This window comes from Geospiza fortis, unplaced genomic scaffold, assembly GCF_000277835.1.
Source record: "Geospiza fortis unplaced genomic scaffold, GeoFor_1.0 scaffold54, whole genome shotgun sequence".
NCBI classification, from domain to species: domain Eukaryota; kingdom Metazoa; phylum Chordata; class Aves; order Passeriformes; family Thraupidae; genus Geospiza; species Geospiza fortis.
Genome location: NW_005054301.1, coordinates 5,057,377 through 5,080,342, shown reverse-complemented (window position 1 = coordinate 5,080,342; position 22,966 = coordinate 5,057,377). Strand labels below are relative to the sequence as shown.

Genomic DNA, 22,966 nt, shown 5'->3' with positions numbered 1-22,966 from the left:
AAACCATGGGTCCTGCTTTCTTCCTCCACCCTGTTCATGTGGGCTTTGAGCAGCCTCCAGCAGGGATTACCTGCTGCTGGGTGCCTGCAGGGGCTGTAGCAGGGTCTCAGTTGTGGCTGGAATATAGATGAAAAGGAAGGAGAGGAATGAATGCTCAGTGGCTTGAATGCAAAGCTCCCAGGAGTACATGTTGTAAACCACATATCCTTTGCACTGGTCACAATATACTGACTTCAATATATTGTCCCCATCATGTCTGCAGGGCAAGGCATTTCTATAGCTCCTTATAAACTTCAGGCCGGCCTGAAAATGTTCTTGTCAGGTGCACAAGTTCCTGAGAATAGGGATGTAGAATAATTGTGGTTGGAAGGGCCCCCTTGGAGGTCATCTGATAAAAGCCCTTGCTCAGGGCCAGGCTAGCTTCAAAAATATATTTGGCTGCTCAAGGCCTCCAAAGACTGGATTGTCTCACCACAGACAGCTGTTCTTCTCTGAAGGCCATGCAGCTCTTCAGGCATGAGAAGCAGCTGGATAAAGGTGTTGAGGGTGACTCCAAAGCACAGAGGCAGGACGGGCACATGGGGACAAGAGACTGGCCCCCTTGTCCCCACCCCATGTTTGTTAGTGTTTGCTGTGCTGGTTCCCTCTCCTGATCTTTGAATGGTGAGTGCAGCAGCCATTTGGTACTGTCCTGTGGCATCCCCATGAGTAACAGACTGCCATGCTGGCTGCTGCAGGGTACTCCTTCTCAGGGGTTCCAGGCACTGCAGGTTTGGAGAGGATCCTCTCCTACCTAAAGCGTGGTGGTAGTAAGGAAAGGTTTTGGAAAAAAGCCACAGTGTTGGCGGTTAATGGCCTTTAAGTGTCTCCTGCCAGTGAGGACTGTAACCCTTGGTATCAGCTCCTGGGGAAGGTGGTGGGAAGCCTGGCACTCAGGGTTTTGAGAAGCTAACTCTTCTGAAGAGATCAAGATATCTTGGGAGGACCAATTCTGCTTAGGTAGAAAGATGAAAGGGAAGTCCTCTAACTCCTGAGTCACGCAGATCATGATGCTGGAGGAGGACAGCAGGCTTAGGGATATTCCATAGGAAATAGATACCTGGCTGTGGGGAGAGAAGCAAGTGCAGCCCCAGCAACCCAGTTGTCAATATTATCATTGCTGATTTTTTTCAGAAATTCAAACAAATGCTTCAGCTTCTCATTCCTGCCTGCTGACAACACCAGGGTGGCCATGACTCAACCCAGCTTCCAGGACTGAGGAGCAGAGGTGGTGAGAGACCTGTCTCAGGTGTGACAGAGACAACCAAATAGCATGGGGTTTAATGGGGTGGGGAAAGGGCAGGAAGTAGCTGCGAGATTTCTTCAGCAACACCCTCTGCCTTGTATCCAACAGTCTGTCCCTGAGAGAGACTGGGACTGGGGAAGCTCTGAGGTCACCAGCCAGTCCTCTCCCCTCTCTACCCTTAGTGAGCTCTTCAGACCTTGATGGAAGGGACCTGGAAGAGCCATGGCCCCTTTTCAAACAAAGACTTCTTCATGCACACTCGTGCCTCTGTGTTGCAGGGTGGGACCTCACAGCGGTGTCGATGGAGAGCACATACTCCATGGAGCCAGCGCCGGATGGTGCTGGCCTCACCTCTCTGGACATGCTCATGTTTCTGGAGGTGCCAGTGAACAGCACGGAGGAGCAGTGCTTCAGCGCCCGCTCCCGCAGCACCGTGCTGGAGGGGCTGCCCTTCGGAGGCGTGCCCACCGTGCTCGCCATCAACTTCATCCTCTGGCTGGTGAGCGGCCAGCAGGGGGGCATTTTAATGGGCTCTGCAGCTCCTGCAGGCATTGACAGCTGCACACAAGTCAGCCTATGACACGGTGCACCTGGCTGAGGGGGAACAGGGGTGAGTGCACTGGTGCACCTGGCTGAGGGGGGAACAGGGGTGAATGCAGGGGTCCAAGGGCTTTACCCACATCATGGTGGGCAGCAAAGGACACTTGGGCAGCAGTGATGAGATCACGGAGCAAGAACAGTTTGGGGTAAGAGTTTTGCATGAGCTTGGGCTCATGAGTGAGAAAGCACAAAGGAGATATGAGAAGATCCCATGGGGTGAGATCTCGCAGCAAAACACTTCTCTTTCTTCTTCCAGCTTCTCCTTCTGGTCTTCTCATGTCTTCGGAAAGCAGCTTGGGACTACGGGCGCCTGGCACTTCTGATGGACAATGACAGGTGAGGAGGATGCACACGTGCTGCAGGTGATGGCTCCATTCTCTTCAAGAGGGCTGGAAGGAAGGCCAGCACTGTGGCATGACACAAAGTTCAGCAAGTGTTTCTGTCCCTTCTCCCCACTGGGAATGGCCTAGTGCCCCCATTTCCCATGGAGACACAGCCACCATGTACTGCAAGGAGAGGGAAAGCCCAGGCCAGCTTTCATTCCCTCTAGCATTTGGTGACAGTGTTCTTGGTGCCATTGGGGGCACTGTTCTGGGAAGGACAAAGAACTGTTTTTCAGTGGAGACTGTGCTGCTGCCTCTTCTGCCACTCTCTTGGGATGAACCCGACTGGCTGGTGGAGGGGGCAGAGGGAGACACACAGCAAGAACACTGTTCCTCATGTCACCACAGCAACTTGCCTGGCCCATTGTTTGGGCTAGGTGCAGAATTCCACAAAAATAAGCAGTGTTCTGGTAAAAGTAGAGCCAGTAAAAGTATTTCCAGGTGGGCTGTGCCACCTACAACAGCTTGCCTGCCAGAGCACAGCTCACCCTGGGCAGCGAAGCATCTTTCCTTGAATAGGCTGGTGCACACAGGAGGCATCTGTACAAGGCTGGGCAGCCCACAAGAGTAAGATCTGTTAAAGCCCTTCTTCTGCCTTCTCCACTCCAGTTCCTCTTGGCCTCTGAATCTGGAGCTGAGTCTGGTGATGACTTTGTGATGTTTTCCCTTCACCAGTGAGATCAAAGGGCAATCGAGATTTAAAATACAAGTTCTGATTAGATTCCTTTTTACTGTAAAACCATTTGAGACATCTGAAAACAGTGGAATAGAAAATAATCTGGTTCAACAGTCCCTTGTAATGGAGCTATAGCTCCATCTCCATGAGCCCATCATGGGTCAGGGCTACAAAGAAGCTGGGGAGACTTGTTGGTGTGGAGGCAGCAAGATGCAACCCCTTTGTCCCAAGCCCAGAAGTAATCAGTGTACCAGCCCCAGTGTAGGATGCAGGGAGGGGGGAGGCATTTCTTGGGCTGCTGTCCTAGGAGAGACTTCTCCAGAGGTGCTTATCCTCTTGTGTCTGCTGCTTCTCTTCTGCCTCACCCCTCCACTCCTCCCCTCACTGCAAAGCCTGACATCGCTTTTCTATGGAGAGCAGAGCGAGAAGGAGAAGTCGCCGTCGGAGAGCAGCCCTCTGGATGCTGACAACAAGGATGTGGTGAGTGCCAGTGGCTGTGGCTGTGGCTGTGGGAACCTGGGCTGGGCTTGTCCCGGCCCAGCCTGTCCTGTTCTTCATCAGAAACCCTGGCCAGAAGTTAAGTGTGAGAAATTAAATCTCCTGCTCAACACTCTTCAGCAGTGGGGAATTCCTGGAAGCTGAAGGGTTTTTTGTCCTGGATTCTTTGAGGCATCTATTTTGAATGGCAGTTTGGAGGGGATGCTCCTGTTGGCCAGCATCTCACAGCTGCATGGCTCTCCTTGCTGCTGTGTGGATCCAGTGTGATGCATGGCCAGAGCCCAGCTGCATGCCTGCAAGGATCTTTCCCACCCCTCAGGGTCAAGTCCCCTACACCATATTTCCTCCTCTGCCAGCATGATGGGGCTTTAAAGTAAAATCTGCTTCTCTCTAGCACATCAGGCTTTCCTGGAAACAAACACAGACTGACATGTTTTGCTGTCTCTCTCTTTTTTGGCAGCAAAAGCTCAAAAATCAGTCACTGGTACGACTATGATAAAATGTCATGACTTATTAAAAAATCTAGGTAGGAAAGAAGCAAAATAAGCAAAATCCTTGCAAGGTGGCAGGAGGCTTCTCTAAAGGCTCTATACCAGGTGTTCTAGGCAAATGCATATTGCTCATCAAAAAAATAAGTGAGAAAGACTACAAGGAAATACAGCACGCTAAAGAGCAGATTAAAGGAGATTATTAGAAGTAAGAAGACATCCTTTAAAAAGGTCAAACTGTTCACAAATGAGGAAAATCTCAACTCTGCCAGGTTAGATGTAGAATACACTAAGAGGGGAGAAGAGCAGTTTTGAGCAGAAATTTGTAGAGAGCATAAAAAGCCCAGAATCACAAAATCACAGAATGGGCAGAGTTGAAAGGAACCAACATGGGTCATCTGGTCCAACCTCCTTGTTCAAGCAGAGTCATCCTAGAGCACATGGCACAGGATTGTATCCTGAGTATCTCCAGTGAAGGAGATTCCACAACCTCTCTGGGCAATCTGTTACAGTGCTTGGTGCTTTCTTCCAGTCCTCAGGCACCTTTCCTGATCACCACGACCTTTCAAAGATGATCATGAGCTGCCTTGCTGTGGTGTCCACCAGGTCTCTCAGCAGTCATGCATGCATCCTGTCAGGGCCCACAGACTTGTGGATGTTAGGTCTGCCTAGGTGTTTTCTAACCCAATCCTCCTTCACCAGGGTAATGTCTGAAAACCCATGTGTGTACACAGTGACAGGGAATAAGCTAGTTAAGGCACAAGAACTTAGATTGTCATGTAGCACTCTACAGCAGTGCCACCTCAGCACTTGCTAGTGGTAAAAAACATGCGTTGAATGAATGTTAGGGACTGTCATGGAAGGGGAAGAGGAGGGAGCTCTGGAAGCAGGAGTCTGTTGCAGTGATGCTCCTTAATATTCAGAGGAAGCTGAAGTCCAGCAAGTCACCCCTTGAGTTAATGCTTGAGTTCAGCTTCTTCTGCAAATCCTTCTGCAGCCACAAATACGCACCTGACATCCATCAGGATGGTTGATGTTTGTAGAGACTTCCCTGTCCCTTTGTACTCCTGCCCCAGCAGACTCCTTGTTCCCACTCACAGAAATTATCACTACTTTCAGGGAGCTCACATGGTCTCTCAGGGCTGGAAGAGAGGTTCTGCTCAGCTTCCCATCAGCTCTTTGGAGTGTGTTTTCCTTGCTTCTCCTAAGGCAGCTGCCTTTGCCATTGGGTTGAGCATTGCTGAGCTGCCTTGGGCACTGCCTCCGTTTGCTCAAGGCCATAGGCATTGCACCGCCTCTGCATGTTTCCCCAGCATGTGTTGTGACACAGTCCTTCACTAGGGAGGTGGGGGTGGTTGCCCTTGTCTCATCCTGACTCTTTTTCCTTCTAGGGATTCTGTTCCTGGCTCCTTTCTATCTACCAGATGAAGTGAGTGTGTGCTTGGCATTATGGTCTTGCCCCACCGCTGCCCACCCATGGGGAGCTGGTGCCCACAGGTGGTGGCCCATCACCAGAAACTGCTGGGAGCAGCAACAGAGGAGAGCCCTCTTAAAACATCCTCTCTGAAGAGAGAGCAGAGAGCTCACCTCTGCATTTCCTCCTGGCCTCTAGATCCTATCCCAAAGAAAAGGGCTTCAACCTCTCCTGATAGGAGCCAATCCTGTAATGAGATGCAGTTGGAGGGCTGCTTGGGTCCCTCATTCCCTCTGTGCTCAAATCCTTTGTGCCACTGACAGGATGTCATGAGTTGGTGTGGGTTGTGGGAAACTGGAGCAAGCCAGTGTCCCCATGACAGGAGGTGGTGGGGGGGAGCCACCAGCACTGACCCCCACCTGCCTCTCTCCAGGGATGAGGAGATTCAGAGCAAGTGCGGGATCGATGCCACCACCTACCTCTCCTTCCAGCGGCACCTCCTGGTCCTGCTGATGCTGGTTTGCGTGCTCTCCGTGGCTGTCATCCTGCCTGTCAACTTCTCTGGGGACCTCCTGGGTAGGTGCTTCCCTAGTCACAGGATGACTCAGGAGTGCCGTGCAATCTTCCAAGCCTTCGGGCAAGCATTGTGCCTCTGGGAAAGAAGGCAGAAAAACACCCCTCTCTCAGAAGCCCCCATGTGAGCAGGAGCTCACCCTCAGCTGGGTGACAGAGGAGCATAAGGGGCTGGGAAATTCAGGGCAGTAGGGACTTGGAGATCTGGGACATGGAAAAGAAGGGACCAAAGACCATAGCCAGTAACTGCAATATGGACATACACACCGCACTGGGTTCCCTTAACCTTCTGCTTCTCCTCTTCCTCTGCAGGACACAATCCTACCCACTTTGGCCGGACAACCATCGCTAACATCCCAACTCAGTAGGTGCTCCCGCAGGCAGGGGGGCTGTGTGTGCTGCTGCTGTGGTGGGCACTGCTGGGAGCACCTAGGCACAGAACTCACCACAGCCCTGTGCTGGGGACAGGGACAGGTCCATGTGAGCAGCACACCACTCACACTGGCTCTCCTGTCTCTCTGTACTACATGAGCACAGTCAGGGCAGCCAAGCCAGTGGCACTGCTCTTGCACCCCACAGCTGACAGAAGTGCTCTTGGGGATGTTGTGTAGCTGATTTCTGTAGTATCTCAGTCAACAGCCTGGGTGCTTCCCCTCAAGTTCCTGGGGTGACTGTCTGACAGCTGGCACAGGGAGGTCCTGCTGGGTGGAAGGGGTGGCCATGAGTGAGATGCTGAGTGCCAGGCTGGTCCTTGTGCCACATGCTCACCACAGTGCTCACTGGTCCCCATTTCCTCTCTTCCAGAGACCGTCTCCTGTGGCTGCACAGCATCTTTGCCCTAATCTATTTTATCTTCACCGTCCTTTGTATGGCTCACCACTCTGTCCACCTGGAATACAGAGAGAATGAGAAGGTGAGAAACTACCTCTCCTCCAGCCCTGCCTTGTTCAGTGCTGCTAATGGCCAACTTCTTGCTTTGCACAAATGCTGGTCCCAGTAGGTACAGAAGTTTTTAGGAACAGCATGAAACTGGGCTGGCAGGGAAAGGTGTGGCTGATTTTCACCAGCTTCTGGATAGAGTGACAGCCTGGAGGCAAATCTCTCTCTCTTGTCCTGTATCTTGAGACTGAAGTTCTGCTGTATCCATCTGTCTGGGGTATAGCATTGTCTGGCTGTGCTCTCAGGGTTTGGGACTGGGCATTGAGGAGATCTGTGCTGGCTTGCCTCTGGGGTGGCAGCTGGTGGCCCAGCTCGCTTCTGGGTGGACAGGATGGCAGCATTATATCCTGCAGCTCCATCCTGCAGATCCATCCTGCAGATCCCTTTGCCTCTTCACTTCCCCAAGGTCGCCCGGACACTGATGGTTACCCACATCCCCAAGGAGATCACAGACCCTTCACTTATCATCAAGCATTTCCAGTGAGTAGCCATGTGCCGCAGCCTTGCTGGGTGAGTGGCAGGCAGGTGGCAGGGACTGTCCCTGTCCCCTGACTCCTGGTCCCACCATGCCCCTGTGCTTGCAGCGAGGCTTATCCCAGCTGCACCGTCACCAATGTCCAGTTCTGTTTTGACGTGCGCAAGCTGATGAAGCTGGATGCAGAGAGGTGAGTGCATGCACGTCCACGTTGCCTCTGTGGGAGGGTGTGCTGCTCCTGCCCACCACTCCAAAGCACCCAGTCTGGGTTTACGTCTGTGTGTCTAGTGCTCCCCACATGACCTTTGCTATTGGCTTCCTGGCAGGCGCAAAGCAATGAAGGGGCGGCTTTATTTCACCACCAAGGCACAGAAGGAGGGGAAGATCATGATCAAAACTCACCCCTGTGCCCGCATCTTCTGCTGCCACTTCTGTGGCTTTGATGAGGTAGGAGGCTGCGGGCAGGGCTGCAGGCAGCACACCTGCACCACGGGCAAGGCAGAGCATGGCAGCTTGCCCCAGCTCCATGCACAGCACAGCCCTGGCTGCTCCCACAGGTGGATGCTGAGCAGTATTACGGGGAGCTGGAGGAGAAGCTCACAGATGAGTTCAATGCGGAGCGCAACCGCATCACACTCAAGCGGCTGGATATGGCCTTCGTCACCTTCCAGGACGAGCGGATGACAGCTGTGTGAGTGCCCCTCGTGCACAGGCCATGGGGATGTCCCTCAGCCTGTTGGCCACCAGTGCCAGGGAACTGGAGCACCTTGCCAGCTTTTTCAACCAAAGCCAGGCAGTGGGTCGGTCTCTTCTATGCCTCTGCCATCTGCGGCGTTGGCTGCCCTGTTAAGGCTGTGGGAAGGGTCTCACAAGAAGTGAGACCTGACCCCTGGCTCCCTCTTCCTGCAGGATTTTGAAGGACTACAGCCGCATCCACTGCCGCAAGCACCCCCAGCAGTCCTCTGTCACCACCGTGGTCAAGTCACACCACTGGGGTGTTCGCTATGCCCCTTCACCCAGTGATATCATCTGGTGAACCCCCACGGCAGAAGGGAGGGAGGCAGGGGGAACAAGCAGATATGGGGAAGCCCATGTCCGTCCCTATAAGGAGTCCATGTACCTAGCTATAAGGAGCCTATGCCCATAGCTATAGGGAGCCCATATAGCTGTAGGGAACTTGTGTCTGTATCTGTAGGACACTTTCCCAGGGTGATGGGGGCTGAAAATACCTCCTATTGCCATAGCAGGAGTCAGCAGGGGCAATTGGGGTGATCCTCCCAAAGGTGGCAGGGCCCAGCCAGCTGAAATTAGGGGTGATTGCCAGACTCTGATTTCTCTGGCCTAATTCCAAAGCCTCCTGGTGGTATGGACCTCCACTGTGGCTATTCTCTGGTCCAGGGGCCTTTGTGACTGCAAAGCAGCATGGGGGAGGGAAGAGGGCAAGCTCAGAACAATGTCTGCCAGGATGGCTGGTGCAGATAGCAGGAGGCAGAGCTTCATGAAGCTATGCTGGGAGGCCCAGGATGCAGGGCTTTTCCTCTTCATCATGTTCAAGTTGTGTTTTCCTCTTACAGGGAGAATTTATCAGTCCGTGGCACATCGTGGTGGGTGCGATTCATTCTGCTTAATATCTGCCTGTTCATCCTTCTTTTCTTCCTCACAACGCCAGCCATCATTGTCAACACTATGGACATGTTCAATGTCACACACCCTGTGGAGAGCCTCAAGGTAGTCCCTAACCCATGCCAATTTTCCTGAAAGGTCGTCATTTCCAGGTTTATCTGTGACAGGTGGGGGGCACCAGCTCTACGCTGTCCTAAGACGAACCATCACTAGGATGGGCACTGATGAGAGACAAAGCCATTGATGAGATCATGTCTGTGCTTGCTATCCATCCCCTTCTCGTTGTGTTTCCAGTGGCAGAGCCCTGGGGCAACACCTGAGCTTTGGTGCTGGTGCCTCCATGGAGGCAGCAGGTTGCTGTCCATTCAAGAAAAAAGGTTTGGAAAGAGTTCAGGAGACATCTGGAGCTGCCAGCAGCACAGCCCCTTCTTGCTCATTGACCTGTGAGCTTTTGGGTGGACACTGGGGCTCAGAACATGGCTGTGGTGCCTTTGGCTGGTCTAAAGTTCTTATTTCCTGAAAGAAATGCCCCTGCTCAGGGAGGGGATGCTCCAGCCCACCTGCTGCACACACCATCGTGTGCTGTCTCCAGCCTGGCTATGCTGTGGTGGGTTGCTGCTGAGGGGGTGTTTGGCCTCTCTCTTCCTGCAGAATCCCATCATCACCCAGTTTTTCCCCACGCTGCTGCTCTGGGCCTTCTCTGTCTTCCTGCCCTTCCTTGTCTACTACTCAGCATTCTTCGAGTCCCACTGGACAAGGTAAGGGGCTGGCCCCCACAGTCCCCCAGGGCTGCCACAGATGGGAGGAACTGCAGTGGAAGGGGAACCCAACCTGCAGGGAGGCAGGCAGTGAGCAGTGGAACCCCACAGTGGAGCAGAGCCCCCTGGGTGTTTCTCTCCATAGAAAGAGCCCCAAGTCCGTGCACAAAGGAGCCATTTGTTTCCCAAAGTCCTCAACACTTTAAGGCTACTGACAAAGCCAGGTGGTTTTAAGATAGATATGAAGAGGTTTGTAAGAGGGACAGTGTGATGGTGAACTGGCAGCAGCGGGGCCATCCCAGGCATGCTTCCAGCCCTCCAAGGCTGAGGTATGGGTTCAAGATGCTTAAAGTAGAGGAAACTGCCCAGCTCCTACAATATGCTCTCTTTGTCTTGACCCTCCATCAGCCCCAAGCCCTGTGTCTCATCTGATAAGTCCTTGCAGGAGCTTTGTCACCACCTCCCTTCCTTTTTTCTGGGGGAAACAGGTCATGAACTCATACTAGACCCCCATCTGCCACTTGTTGGGTGTCTATACCAGCAGGGATGGTAGGAGAGGGCAAAGATGGAGGAGATGAGAGGCTACAGCAGATTCCTCATGGTGACACACCCTAGCCTGGGAGAGGCTTTGCAAGGCCCCAGTGGATGCACAGACCAAGTGCACGCAGCTTTGTGAAGCAGGGAGTAACTCCTTGGTGAAAAGCGAGACCAAGCCCAACGCCTCACCCCACCTTCTGCTCTTTCCCAAAAAAGTGCAATGTTCTTTTCTTGTCTTCCCTCTCTGCAGGTCAAGTGAAAATCAGATCACCATGCACAAGTGCTTCTTCTTCCTGGTGTTCATGGTTATCATCCTGCCCTCTCTGGGTCTGAGCAGGTACAGACACCCTGCCATGCTGCTCTCTCTGCTCCTGAACTGCCAGGATCACACCTAGGCCCCTCACCCCTGCAGTCCAGCCCCAAAGGGCTAAGATCCCATTGCCACCAAAACACAGCAATCTCTGGGGAGGAAAACACTCCTTTAGCAGTGCTGAGCCACTCATACGTGGTCACAGATGGGAACCTTCCCTGCAGAGGAGTGGAGCAGAGCAGCTTACCAGGCTGCCATAGCTGACCAAGGGGGCTGGTGGCAGTGATCAGCTGCTGCTTGGGGTCAGCAGACCCTAAAAGGACCTGGTCAGGTCCCTGCATAGCTCCAGCTACAGTAATCCTGGCCATCCAGGAGGCGAGCACACACTCCACAGTGGTCTCGTGTGGCAGAAGGAGCTGTTCTGGCAGTGTAGGGTGCAGAGGGTTTTGCCCGCTCAGGACAGGGAAAGAAGCTCGTGCCTGCTGGGTGTCTCACATCGCTCTGTAGCTCCCCCTCTGTCTGAGCTGCTCCTCTTCTGTCCCCTCCAGCCTGGACCTGTTTTTCCGCTGGCTCTTTGACACCCACTTTCTGGATGAGGCTGAAGTCAAGTTCCAGTGAGTAGCAGGAAGCTCCCAAACTTCCCAGGCAAGCGGGAGCACCTGTTGTCCACTGCCAGCAGCTCTTGCAGCTCCTGCCTGAGCATTCTCTCACTGTGTCACCTCTCTGTCCCTGGGGCAGGTGCGTTTTCCTCCCAGACAATGGCGCCTTCTTCGTCAACTACGTAGTGACCTCCAGCCTGATTGGGACGGCCATGGAGCTGCTGCGCATCCCAGGCCTCCTCGTCTACACTGCTCGCCTCTGCTTCGCCAAGTCCGAGCCCGAGCGGCTCCATGTCAAGCGGGTATGTGGCTCTGGTCACCCGGGACCTTCGTGACCCCAGCACAGCAGAGATGCACTCACTGCAAACTCAGGCTGTCGTGGTTCTGTGGGGGTGCTTATGGGGACTTCTTCAGGCCCCCTGGGGGCTAGTGGGGGTGAGGCAGTCCTGTGGGCCAGGGTGCAAGTGCAGGCTTTGCAGTGACAGAGGTGGCAATTACACTGTTGGTTGTGCCCCAGAGCCAAGCTTACCAGTTCCAGTTTGGACTAGAGTACGCCTGGACCTGCTGTATCTTCTCTGTTGTCATGACCTACAGCATCACGTGCCCCATCATCGTCCCCTTTGGTGAGTATGATCCCCTGCCCATGGTCCCAGCCATGCCAAGAACAGCCTGTCCCAGCCACCAGCAGCAGCATGGGAGTGCAGGATTCCTGCATGGTACAGAGGGCACCCTTGGGCATCATTCCCAGGGCCTGCCCTGCTCTCTCTGTGGCCTGGCTGTCCCCACTGCCCTCCATCCAAATGGCTCCTCTTGTCCCACCAGGGTTGCTCTACATGCTGCTCAAGCACATGGTTGACCGGTACAACATTTACTACGTGTACATCCCCACCAAACTGAACCAGCGCCTCCACGTTGCCGCCATCAGCCAGGTTGTGGTGGCGCCCATCCTCTGCATGTTCTGGCTGCTCTTCTTCTCCGTCCTGCGCCTCGGTAGGAAGAGCTTGGGGCTGTGCCCCGCCACTGCTGAGGGTCCTCTCTGATGTTTGGGGGTGACAAGCCACTGGTGTCGCCCTTGAGTTAGGCATGGCATGGAGGGTGGTAAGGGTGGTGTGAAGACCTGGCAGATGAAGGAGGTGTCAGCTTGTATTTTGGGAAGGGGGTTGAGAGCTTGTAAAACCCAAAGCAGGCACCAGCCTGGGGCTCAGCTGGATGTGCAGCAGGTTCTTGGAGGCTTATGTGCTGCCCCAGTGTCTCTGTGCTACAGGTCCCACCCGGCCTGTCACCCTCTTCACCTTTGTGGTCCTCCTTTCCTGCATAATCTTCTCCTTCTTTGGCCTCTGCCTGAAGAAGCTGCAGCCACGGAAACCCTCAAGCTACCAGGTGAGCGCAGCCAGCCACCCACTCTGTTCCTTCACCCCAGTGCATCCCCTTCTGGCTTGCCATGGGGAATCTGAGATAGCACCTGGCTGTCCCTAGCCCAAGCTGGGCCCTCCCAACCATGATTTCCTCACATCCTCCTTCCCCTCAGATGTCTGACCAGTCTGAGGGCACCTTCAATGACGTGGAGCGGAGCAGCGTTTCCTCCACCCCTAACTCCAATGTGAGTACCCCTCCCCAGCCCTGCTGTGGCCATCTGCTCTTGCTCCCCTGGGTCCTGATGGCCCCCTGCCCCCCGGGGCAGCTCTTTGTGGCCACTGTCCTGCAGGAGCCTGAGCTGAGCCTGACACCGGCAGCCTCTCCGGCACACCAGTCCTATGGCACCATGGGCAACCACCTGGAGCCAGCGGAGGATGGGGAAGATGGGGGGCTGCAGAGCTTCGAGACAGAGCTGGAGACCGTGGAGGGCGAGTACAGGAGCGGCCCCGTGATAGAGAGCCAGGCTCGCTACCAGTGAACATCCCTGCCACAGCTGAGACTGACTGTGCTGAGGGCGGAGGACGTGCCGTGGGGCAGGAGGGAGCCTTCCCTGCACTGGAGGGGCCACCTTGCTGATCGGGCAGGAGATGACAAGACTGATGTGAGGGAGAGACCCCATTGCATGGGCAGTGGCAGGAGGGTCTGATGGTCTTTCCTGCTGCCTGCACTGGCTGAGACCCCTAGTGTCCCCCTGTCCCCACCTGCCTCTTCCAGCACACAGTGGGGAAGAGGGGGTGCAGCAGTATAGGGAGAGGGTCTCTCTGAGAGGCCATGCTTTTTGGGGGCAGGAGGGAGGCCCTGTCCCCTCTGAGAGGAGGAAGCAGCCCAGACAGCCCAGATGAATGTGCCTGCCACCATGCTGCCCTCTGGGTCCTCAGTGGCAGGGGACAGCCACCCGTAACCCTTGCATCTCACCCCAGCCATCCACTGCTCAGGCAGCTATCCTGCTGCCTCCCCTGCTGCTGGCCTGCAGGCTGCTGCCTGCCCCTGCTTTGCCATTCAGCAGGGACTGCTGACATGCCTGTGCTTTGGTGGAGGACATGAGTGTCCCTACATCTGCTGCCAGAGCCCCTACATGAGCACCAACAGCCCTGCACCAAGGTAGGCATCAAATGCAAGCCCAGCTCTTCCTTGACCTCCCACCCCATCTCCCCATCTTGCTGCACAATGCCTGTGCCCTTGGGCTCTTGAGGAGAAGTGAGAGGTCGAGACAAGTGTGTTTAATGGCTTTGAGGGCAGCTCCTTTTCACTCCTCTTCCCTGGCAGCACTCCATCGTGCTCATGCTCTCACTGGGGCTGCCCATGGGACCCAGAATAGCTCTGTCCTGATGCAACAGAACAGGGGGACAGGTGGAGGCTGGCAGGACCTGGACTTCCAGGTCCTCCTGGTCCACCACATCCCACCTGACTGCCTTTGTCCACAAGCTGCAGCTGTGGGATGCTCCCCCAGTAGCCACACTGCCTCTCAAGTGTGAGTCCTGCTGTGATTAGTGTAAATGTGCCATTACCTGCCCAGACAGCATCTCTGGAGTTTTCCAGCTCATCCAGAGTAGCTGTGGTGGCCTCTGGGGATGAAGGTTTATCCTCATTCTCCTCAGCTCCTCTCCCACCATAACCCACCTGGGTATGCTGGCTCCTCACTCAGCCCTGCTTTGGCCTTGGGGCTGATTTTCCTGTCCCTCATTCTCCCGCTAGCTTCAGAGCAACTAGAGTTGCCATCGTCCCAGGGCAGTGCAGGGAGGGAAAGGAGGAAGGTGCAGCTCTGCCAGCACAAGGGCTCCTGGCATGCCAAGTGCTGTCATGTGAAGGCAGATGCTCCTTGGCACTGGTTAGCATTAGCAGTGCCACTGGGAGGAGAGGTAGTGTGCCAGCTCTGGGCTGGGGGGGAGGCTAAGAGGCAGCCCAGCAGTGAGAGCTTTAAGGGGGCCCTTAGGACATTCCTGTGGGGCTGGTGGATCTCAGCTCAGCCAGCTGGCAGTCCCATGGCCCCCGTCCCACCCGCACTCCTGCACGCTGGGGCGGTGGCTGCGGCACCCTAGCCACAAAGGGGCTGCCTCGGGGGAGCCTTGGGCTCAGATGCACCCTTCTAGTCCCAAAAAGTTCCCTGGAGGGTTTGTGGCCTCCTGCCCAGCGTGGCTGCCCACAGCTCAGCTGTTCCCCTCACTGCCTGCTCCAGAAGCAGCCCCAAGCAGGGCACGGGGATGCTGGTGGCCTCTCTGAGGGTGGAAGCAAGTGCCTGCTAGTGGCACTGTGTCCTTGGGAGCTCGGGCTGCTGGTCTGATTGCCCTTGGCTGCCCCACTGCAGGAATGTGCCCGAGGTCTGTACCTTCTCGTGATTTATTGCTATGACCGTGCCTTGAATAAAATGACTTCACCCAGCTGCTGCCTGATGTCATCACCCCCATGCGTCTTTCCTGGCACTGCTTTAGGGGGAACCCTTGCCACTGGAGCCTTTTCCCACCTGTGGGCTGCTTTTGACCCTGACTGGGACATCCTGCAGATGCTTCAGTGGCAAGGAGACTGCTTGGACACATCCCCACCTCCAGAGTGCCCACTATGATCCCCTTAAAAAGAAACCCCAACATGTGGGCAGAAGCAGCAAAGTTTCAGGAGTGGGAGGGCACCTCACTGTGTCCCAGATAGACTGGCACAGCCCTTGGCACCATCCCCCCATTGGGGGTGGGCTGGGACACTCGTGTGCCTATCTTGCCCACCTTCTGTCGGCTGTCACTCCATTGGCAGAGCTGGCTCAGAACACCACCAAAGGTGCAGATGCTGCTTCAGGGTAGCACGAGGGTGGCCTGGAGCCCCTCTGGGACCACAGCAAGGGTCAGGGGCAGGAGAAGCCCATCCCATCTGAGGATGGAGCAGGTGTTCCCAAAGCTGAACTACCCACCAGCAAGTCCCAGGGAAGGGCATTAACACCATTTTGGAAGTCCTTCTCTAGATTTTGAGAGAACAGTGTTCTTTTCTGCCCTCCTCCCTCCCAAAATACACACTATTTTTACCTGAATTCCTGCTTGAATGATTTGCTTCTGGTTTCAGGAGGTTCCTCCTGCTGGCTCCTCCACAGCTTCCCTGGAGTGAGTCCTGCCACTCTGGTTAATGGCAGAGGGCAGGAGGCATGGGGAGAGCTTCCCTTTGGGTGAACACCTGGGAAATGTAAAACCCATCTCATGCCCCTACAGAGACCCCCCCACGGTTTGTAAGGAGAGGTAAACAGAGTTAACACAGGGCATTGCTGTGCTGGGGAGCTGGGCAGGAGCTGTGGCTGGGAGCTGTGATTCCCCTGGCTGCAGCTTCCCCATGCCTCACACTGGGAAGCTCACCAGGGCCTGCTGAGGGGTGTCAGCCCCAGCACGCTGCACCTGTGCCTTGAAACCCGCTCACACCCCGCTCCCTGAGTGCAGCCTGCACACAGGATCCCTCACAGCCAGGCCCAGCAATGGCGTGGAGTCTCCCACTGTGCCAGCTGCTGGCAGGCAGTGACAGGAGCCTGCCCACAGGGCAGCAGCCACAGCAAAGGGCAGTTTGTGGGAGCTGTGGCAAACCTCCCTGGCACAGGCACTCAAAGATGGGAGTGCTGCTGGGGGCTGCCAGGCTGGCCCTACCCTGCAGTGCCAGGTTTGGGCTCCCACCACCAGTCCTGAGGCCAGGAAGAGTGGGAAAACTCATTTTATCAGTGTCCCAAAGGGGCTATTTCTTTAAATTCAGATCTCTGCTGCTCTCCTTGCCCTTCACAGCCCATCACACATTGTCTTTTGGAACAATCCCATCCTAAATGAGCAGCACGACTCTCAGGATGTTTTCCCTTCTCTCCTGTGCCAGGGCTGGGATTTCCAGCCTTTGGAAGATGCTATGAAGGGTTCTTTGGAAGAACCCTGGACTGGCTTCCCCACTCTAGGCACCATTCTTCCAGCATCAAGTGCCCAACTCTCACAGGGCTGGAAACCCATCATGTCAAAGCTAGAACATGCTAGAAGACAGAGCCTCCTGCATCCTCACCAGCTGCTCCCTGGGCAGGGCTGCTGGAATAACTCTGCAGTCCAGCTGGGAGGGTGGATGATGCTCCATGGAGCCAGACAGGACTTCATTATGAAGTCCATGCTCTGCTGCTGATGATGACCAGCAGTGGGTGACCAGTGGCAGGTGACCAGCAACAGGTAAGCCTGTGCTATGTCAAAAAACAAAAGCAGTGGCTGAACAACAGAAAAGGGATTTTTAGGCTGATTGCTTAAAATTCTGATTCCATTAGAGATTATTATACTTGAAGGGTCTGAGCAATCAGTAGCAGGGTGTCTCTGTTAGCCCCTCCACTGCTCACCCACTCAACTACCAGGCACAAAAGCTACAACATGCTTTTGCTGGTGGATGCTTCTCATGTCAGTCAAGCCACACTACACAAGTGCTCCCAGTGACCAATATCTCCAAAGCTAGAATCAACAAGAAACCAGTAAACTCCTCTTTGTCATCCTTTTTTTCTGGTCTGCTTGGGCCATTTATATTAAAATAAACACAAGGCATCAGAAAAGGCAAAGACTCACTGTTGGTTTTTAATAAACAGTACAGCTGGGTGTAAGAGGCACACAGACCAGTTCTCTTGGGAGTTACATAAAATGTGGCACAGAAGAGCCGAAGTCAAGGAGCTGGGAAAGCTAGAGGGAGCAGGGATGGTTTGGGCAGTAACACCCACACCCCACCCATCACAGAGCTGCCTGCTTGTCACATGGAGCCAGGAGGTGTCCCATGATGCTGAAGGCTGATGCCCCATAAAAGGGTTGCAAAGAGGACATTCCCAAACCCTCATGCTCCATACCGTGCCATCAAAGCCCCAGCTCCTCCATTCTCACTGCTGGGTGCAAGAATGGGGAGGACTTCACCTGACCCAGCTGATGGAGAGAGCCGTGGGCCAGGATGGACACCACCACACTGCAGGGCTGCAGGCGCAGAACATGGTACCATGGGGAGGACAAGGAACCTGGGGATGTTCACTGCCTGTTTCACAACACCTGTTAGCTTCCCTCCCAAACTCAGCTGGGGGGGGGTTTGATGGTGGCCCATGGCAGGGGCCTAGGAGACCTCAGTTATGTTGAGCAGGCAGCCTTCTCCTGCCCCAGAGTGGAGGACATCTGAGAATAGGAGGAATGTGTCTTCAGAACAGGACCATCTCAGACCTGAACACTAGGCTCCTCCTGTCCTGAAGAAGAAGCAAAAAAAAAGGGTGCTGCCTGTAACTGAATAATTGCTCCATGTCCTTCTCTGGGCTAATGGTGGCCAGAAACATTGTTCTACTTGTTCCACAGTGACTTCCCCATAAAGATGAACTCTTCCTTAAAGTGCTCAAGTTCAGCCTCTTCACAGAGCCCTCAGGTGCTGCCTCTCAGCAGTTTTCTGGGATTTCTTCTAGCAGATGCTGTCTCCTCATTCCTGTGAGGGTGAGGAACTCTGCAGATGGGCACTGTGAGCAGCTGGGAAGCGCTCCAGATTCTGACAGCATCGGCAGAAAGATTCCAGCTATGCTTCCTCTGGCCAAGAGCCAGAATTTCTGGAAGCTGTTGCTATGACACCTATGATTGCAACCTTCATTTTTAAGACATCTTTTCCCTGGATTTATTTTATTTTCCTAAACACAAAGCAGTAAACAGACATTGCTACTGCGGCTGTTGCTGCATTTCAGATGGCTCTAAGGTTAAACCAGCTGGCCAAATCAACACAAAGCCTTTCAGCTGGCAGCCCAACCCTGCCAACAGTAGTCTCACCTTGGGATTAATGTGACACTATTGCCTGAAGCATCCCTAGGAAACCTACTGGGTTGTGGCAACCTGACACGGGGAAAAGCCAGGGATCCCATCCGGGTCAGAGGCAAGGAAGGAAAAAGCACCAGGATTAACCATCTGGTAGTGATATATTGATGAAGGGAGAGGGGGAAAATTCTCTGCAAGGTTTGAGGACAGCCACACGGTGTGACCAGCCTTGCTCTCTTGCTGCCTTTTGACCTGGATGGAGCCAAATCTGTCACTGCCACAGCTGAACCAGGTACAGCAGCACAGGAGGACTGAGCAGTGTCAGCTAGGATCAGATAGACAGCAAATAGGATTTTGGGCAAATAAGCCCGAGTCCTATGCCAGCTGTCACCTACCTAGGGTGGGTAGCAAGAGGAGGGAAGATGAGCAAGCTAAAACCCAGAGTAGGTACCTGGGTGTTGGTGTTCCTGAAGGAACTTGGGGCAGGGTGGCATACCTGTGCTGTGGCACTGCCAGGCTTTCTGCAGGGACATGCCCTGCCAGCCCTTAGCAAAGGCAGAGACACGCTCGTGTTGAAGGAGGATGGAACCACGTGAGAGCCCCTCAGCAGTGTGAGTGGCAGAGGCAGCCATGGGCTAGGGCACACAGAAAGACAGAGGTGGGGAGAGGCAGCGAGTGTGGTGTGAGACTCCCCGTGCTCAGGACTGCTGCATGATCAGGGATAGGGATGGCTGGCAGGACCTAGTCCCCTTCTGGGTGGGTCTCCCAGCCACGTTGCATGGCTTTTGCCACAGCACTGTAGAGTTTGCTCCAAGCTTCCTGCACCTCTGGGCTGAAGGCAGCACCAAGGCATTTCTCCAGCATGTACAGCAAGGACTCGCCGACAGTCTGCAAACCAAACAAGGAGGTGTCAGCTCAGCACCAGAGGGTGACATTCAGTCTCTTGTCTCCCTTCACCACCTTTTTTGACTTCTCCAGTTGCAGGGCACCTGCTCCTCTTCCACCAACAGCCCCTCCAGTCCCTGGCGCATCAGAGGGGGCCCAGAACTAGCCCATGCCATCCTCTTCCTCTACCCTATACTGGCCCGCACCATGGATGAGTGTGGAGTTGATGTCAGGGAGCAAGGGCTGACACTGCACATGTAACACCAGGGGAGAGGTGCACATCCCATTTCTGTGGCTCCCAGGTGCAGGTAGCTGGCCCCATCCCTTGGCACAGCTGTGGAGCAGCAGAGCTGAGCAATGCCCTGATGTCAGGAGAGTGGATCAGAGTCCATGCTGGATGCTTAGGGCATGTCTCAGCACCTCAGGCTTCTCCACAGGGCACTGCTCCTCACAGAGCTGGGAGCAGCCCCACGCAGGAGCACCCTCACACTGCGTGCAGGGCTGGTGGGCATCGCTGCCCCAAACAAAAGGGACCCTGCTGCCTCTGGAGAGAAGACAAGCTAGCAGTAGGAACGAGCCAGGTGTGGGTTAGAAAGCTTTTCTTCAGCCCACCCTTTCCCACTGCATTTCTGTCCATGCTTGACAGCAGGAGAGGAGTGATCAAGGGCATAATATGGAAGATGCTTTGGTGTTACTGGCATGGAAGAAGCAGGGGCTGAGGTGCAGCAACCCCATCCCAGTGCAGACACAGAGAGGTGCATGCTCCCTTTTCCAGGTGGGGTGAGGTTTGCCTAGATGCAAAGGATCCAGGGCAAAGGCTGAGCCTGCAGCCCTGTGGCACAGGAGACACTGCAGTGTCCTAAACCATGGTCCACTTCAAACAGTGGAAATGCTTTGCTCTGATCTATCCTTTCTGCCTGGGCTCACTGGGCAAGGGCAGAAAACAAGGGGAGCTCAGAGGTGTCCCTCACTGGGGCAGTGGCACTACATTGGTATCAGCACCTTGGACAGGCTGCCCTGAGCCATCAGCTCCCTCCAGACAGCTGAAGCCAGAGGAAGGATGGGCACAGCTGAGGGCTGCAGGCAGGGGGGAACAAACACAGCCACAGCAAGACAAGGGAGAACACCTCACCGAGAAAGACTCAACCTTCACACCAACTGCCTGGTGCTTCTTGCCAAGGTTGCAGAGATACTCTTCCAGGCAGGACAAGTTCTCCAGGTGGCTCACAGCAGCATCAATCACCAGCATAACCTAGCACAGGAGCAGAAAGGCAGAATGGCATTAACAGAAAGGTTCAGCTTCCCATCCCAGAGGAAACAAAGTGTACACACCACATCCTTCCATGGGACACCACCAGAGCTGCACAGCAAGCTGTCCCAGAGGGGATAAACAGCCATGCAGCAGAGCAGTTGCAGGTAAGACCTAATGCTGATGCAGTCATTAGAACTCCTAGGACCCCAGGACAACTCCATGGGAACCCCAGAAGCTGCCAGGACCAGAAGTTCCCAAAATGGTGCAATTGTGAATAAGGCCACTCCAATTCTAAGATCAGTCAAGGTATTTTGAAGATATGGGATGGAGAGTACAGCCAGGTCTCTTGAACTGGCCTGGTAAAACACATATCATAGTCTCCCAGGAGTATTAAGAGTCAAATGGAAACAGGACAGAAAAGATTTAATGAAGGATGGAAGGAACAGACACAACAAATTTGAAGACGAGATTAAAGCCAGGGCATGGTTATCTTGGCAAAGCCAAGGGGTGATAGAATTGTGCACTGTAATTTCAACAGGCCATTTATCTCCAACAAGAGCAAAAAACTATTTCAGCTCAAGGCAATAATCTTAACTTTGCCAATAAAGAGAGGCTGGAAAATAACAAAAAGCTTGCAGCTATCAGAAGAGCTCAGTCCTGAAACAGCCTCTTAACAAGGAATAAAGAGAGGCAAGCAAAGCACCAAAGTGGTTTAAAGATGGAGCCAGGCAGTTTATGAAGGCATCTGCAAGCCAAGGCTGTGCTTTGTCCCAGTGTGGCTTCTCTTCAGGGTTCAGCAAAGGGTCTCTGCTGCGCCAGGTGTGCTGTGCATGCCAGAGCCTCTCCTCAGCATTGCTCCTTTCTGTGTTTGGGGGGAGGGGACTGTGCACTGCAGCACTCCCTTGGAGGCTCTCTGAGAGGTGCCATGGGCCTGCTGGCTCTGCAGCTGCACCAACACTCCCTCCACAGCAGCAGGTCCAGGGTAGCCTGGCCCACTGCCCAGGTCTGTGCCACCTCCTGGTCAGTGTGGGGCCAGGCAGAGAGCTTCAGTCCTCATCTGGACACAGGTGAGCTCCCTGGGGCACCTCCACAGTAGGAGAAGGATTCTTTCACTTTCACAGGAAGCAATCCACTCTCAAGATGAGGGCATAGAAATCAGCATGGTGCCTCTTTAGAAACCATAACTGCATTCTCATTCCCTCCCCACTGTTGGAGGACATTTTGTACTGGCCTTCTACCAGCATGAGTAACCCCTGCATTTACCATCTCAGGAGGAGACTTCCATGTGCTCCGTGGTCAGACACACCACAGTCCCAAATAATTGCCTAAGGGGTTTTTCCTCCATTAAGGCTGTGCTCCAGCCATGCCACAGCCCCTCTCTCACCTTCCTGATGTGATCCAGGAACTCAGGGGCAGAGAGGCACTCCTGAGGGCTGGCAAACTGCTTGCAGTTGTACTGGAAAAGGGGCAGCAGGTCAGGATCCAAGTCAAACAACCTGCAAGAGCAAGAAGGAACACCCCATCTTCTTAATTCCTCAGCTTTATTTAAAGTGCCACTCACCCCATCAGCAGCACACCCATGGCCTACTTCTGCCTCTCTTCCCACCTACTGATCCGTCTCCATCTGTAAAAGATCCAAAAGTTCTGAAAAGTTTTAGTTTGGGGCAATCCAGATTGCCTATAGACAAAAACTTTTCTGTTTCTCTAGCCCATAACCCCAGCTCTCAGACACATATTTATGGCACCTGAGAACTGGCACCCAACTCTCTGTAGTGACTTCCAGCCTGGCCCTTCTCCTCAGAGTTGGCTGTTATCTCAGCTATTCCCATTCCCACTTTTTGATGCCCTTGAACCCAAAAGTTCCCAAATCAGGGAAGGCCTCCAAGCTCCAGCAGCCATCTGGACCAAGGGGGGAATGTACAAACTCAGCTGATGCCCCACTCCCCAACACCATCACCAGCTCCCATCTCCTCTCCCCCTGCCCCCTGCCCCATCCTCCCTTGCCAGTGTATTTTAGGCACGAAAGGGACTCAGTAGCAGCCACCCAGGTAGATACAACTGGCCACCAGTAATTCAGGCAAGACAAATCAGTCTTCTCCTCATCCTGCACATTGAACTACTGCACCCCTCTCCCCCACATTCTTGTCACTGCTCTAGTCCTGCTCTGGGAGATTTGGATCCCTCTTGCTCCAAAATCTGCTCATCAACTTTCCAGCTGTCCTTTGTAAACGACTTTTCATTTATTTTTCCTTTTTTCTCCTCACAAAATTGATACATTAATCTGCTGAGGAAAGGCAAGAAGCTGGGTATCAGCCATTCCATCCGGCGCACCATTTCCTCTGCCCTGCGACTGAATCCCTCCCTGGAGGCCAGGTCTGTTCCTGGGGCTGCACAGCCCTTCCCTGGTGCGCAGCCCTTTGGAGGGCAGAAGTCGCGGTGTCAGGCGGGGGATCAGCGGGCAGGAGCGCACAGAACCTGCCCGCCGCTTCTCTCGCTCTCCGTCTCCGCTGG

The 22,966-nt window shown here is 54.3% G+C and overlaps 2 protein-coding genes across 2 annotated transcripts in view; one reads left to right on the top strand and one right to left on the bottom strand.

Annotated features, from left to right (window-relative positions):
* Positions 1-1,173: 1,173 nt before the first annotated feature.
* TMEM63C (transmembrane protein 63C) lies at positions 1,174-14,952 on the top strand. The gene is made up of 23 exons (XM_005417458.2): positions 1,174-1,288; positions 1,564-1,784; positions 2,142-2,221; positions 3,337-3,424; positions 5,322-5,359; positions 5,778-5,920; positions 6,230-6,281; positions 6,722-6,830; positions 7,263-7,336; positions 7,441-7,521; positions 7,658-7,778; positions 7,889-8,022; positions 8,241-8,363; positions 8,906-9,059; positions 9,606-9,712; positions 10,500-10,586; positions 11,108-11,173; positions 11,298-11,460; positions 11,676-11,781; positions 11,981-12,148; positions 12,423-12,538; positions 12,687-12,758; positions 12,840-14,952. Exons 2-23 carry the CDS (start codon positions 1,587-1,589, stop codon positions 13,050-13,052), a joined length of 2,493 nt encoding a protein of 830 aa, XP_005417515.1. The 5' UTR covers positions 1,174-1,288; positions 1,564-1,586; the 3' UTR covers positions 13,053-14,952.
* Positions 14,953-17,102: 2,150 nt separating this feature from the next.
* Positions 17,103-22,966, bottom strand: part of NGB (neuroglobin) — a 12,860-nt gene continuing 6,996 nt past the window's right edge. Inside the window, exons 3-5 of the mRNA XM_031064485.1 lie at positions 21,840-21,951; positions 20,336-20,455; positions 17,103-19,206 (exon numbers count right to left, since the gene is read on the bottom strand). Of these exons, the coding sequence (XP_030920345.1) occupies positions 19,060-19,206; positions 20,336-20,455; positions 21,840-21,951 (379 nt within the window). The 3' untranslated portion in view covers positions 17,103-19,059. The remainder of the gene's footprint in view (positions 19,207-20,335; positions 20,456-21,839; positions 21,952-22,966) is intronic.

Coding starts and splice junctions, on each gene's coding strand:
- TMEM63C (XM_005417458.2), top strand. CDS start 1,587: ATGGAGAGCACATACTCCATGGAGCCAGCGCCGGATGGTGCTGGCCTC. Junction 2,222..3,336: donor CTTCTGATGGACAATGACAG/GTGAGGAGGATG, acceptor CTCACTGCAAAG/CCTGACATCGCTTTTCTATG. Junction 8,364..8,905: donor TCACCCAGTGATATCATCTG/GTGAACCCCCAC, acceptor TTCCTCTTACAG/GGAGAATTTATCAGTCCGTG.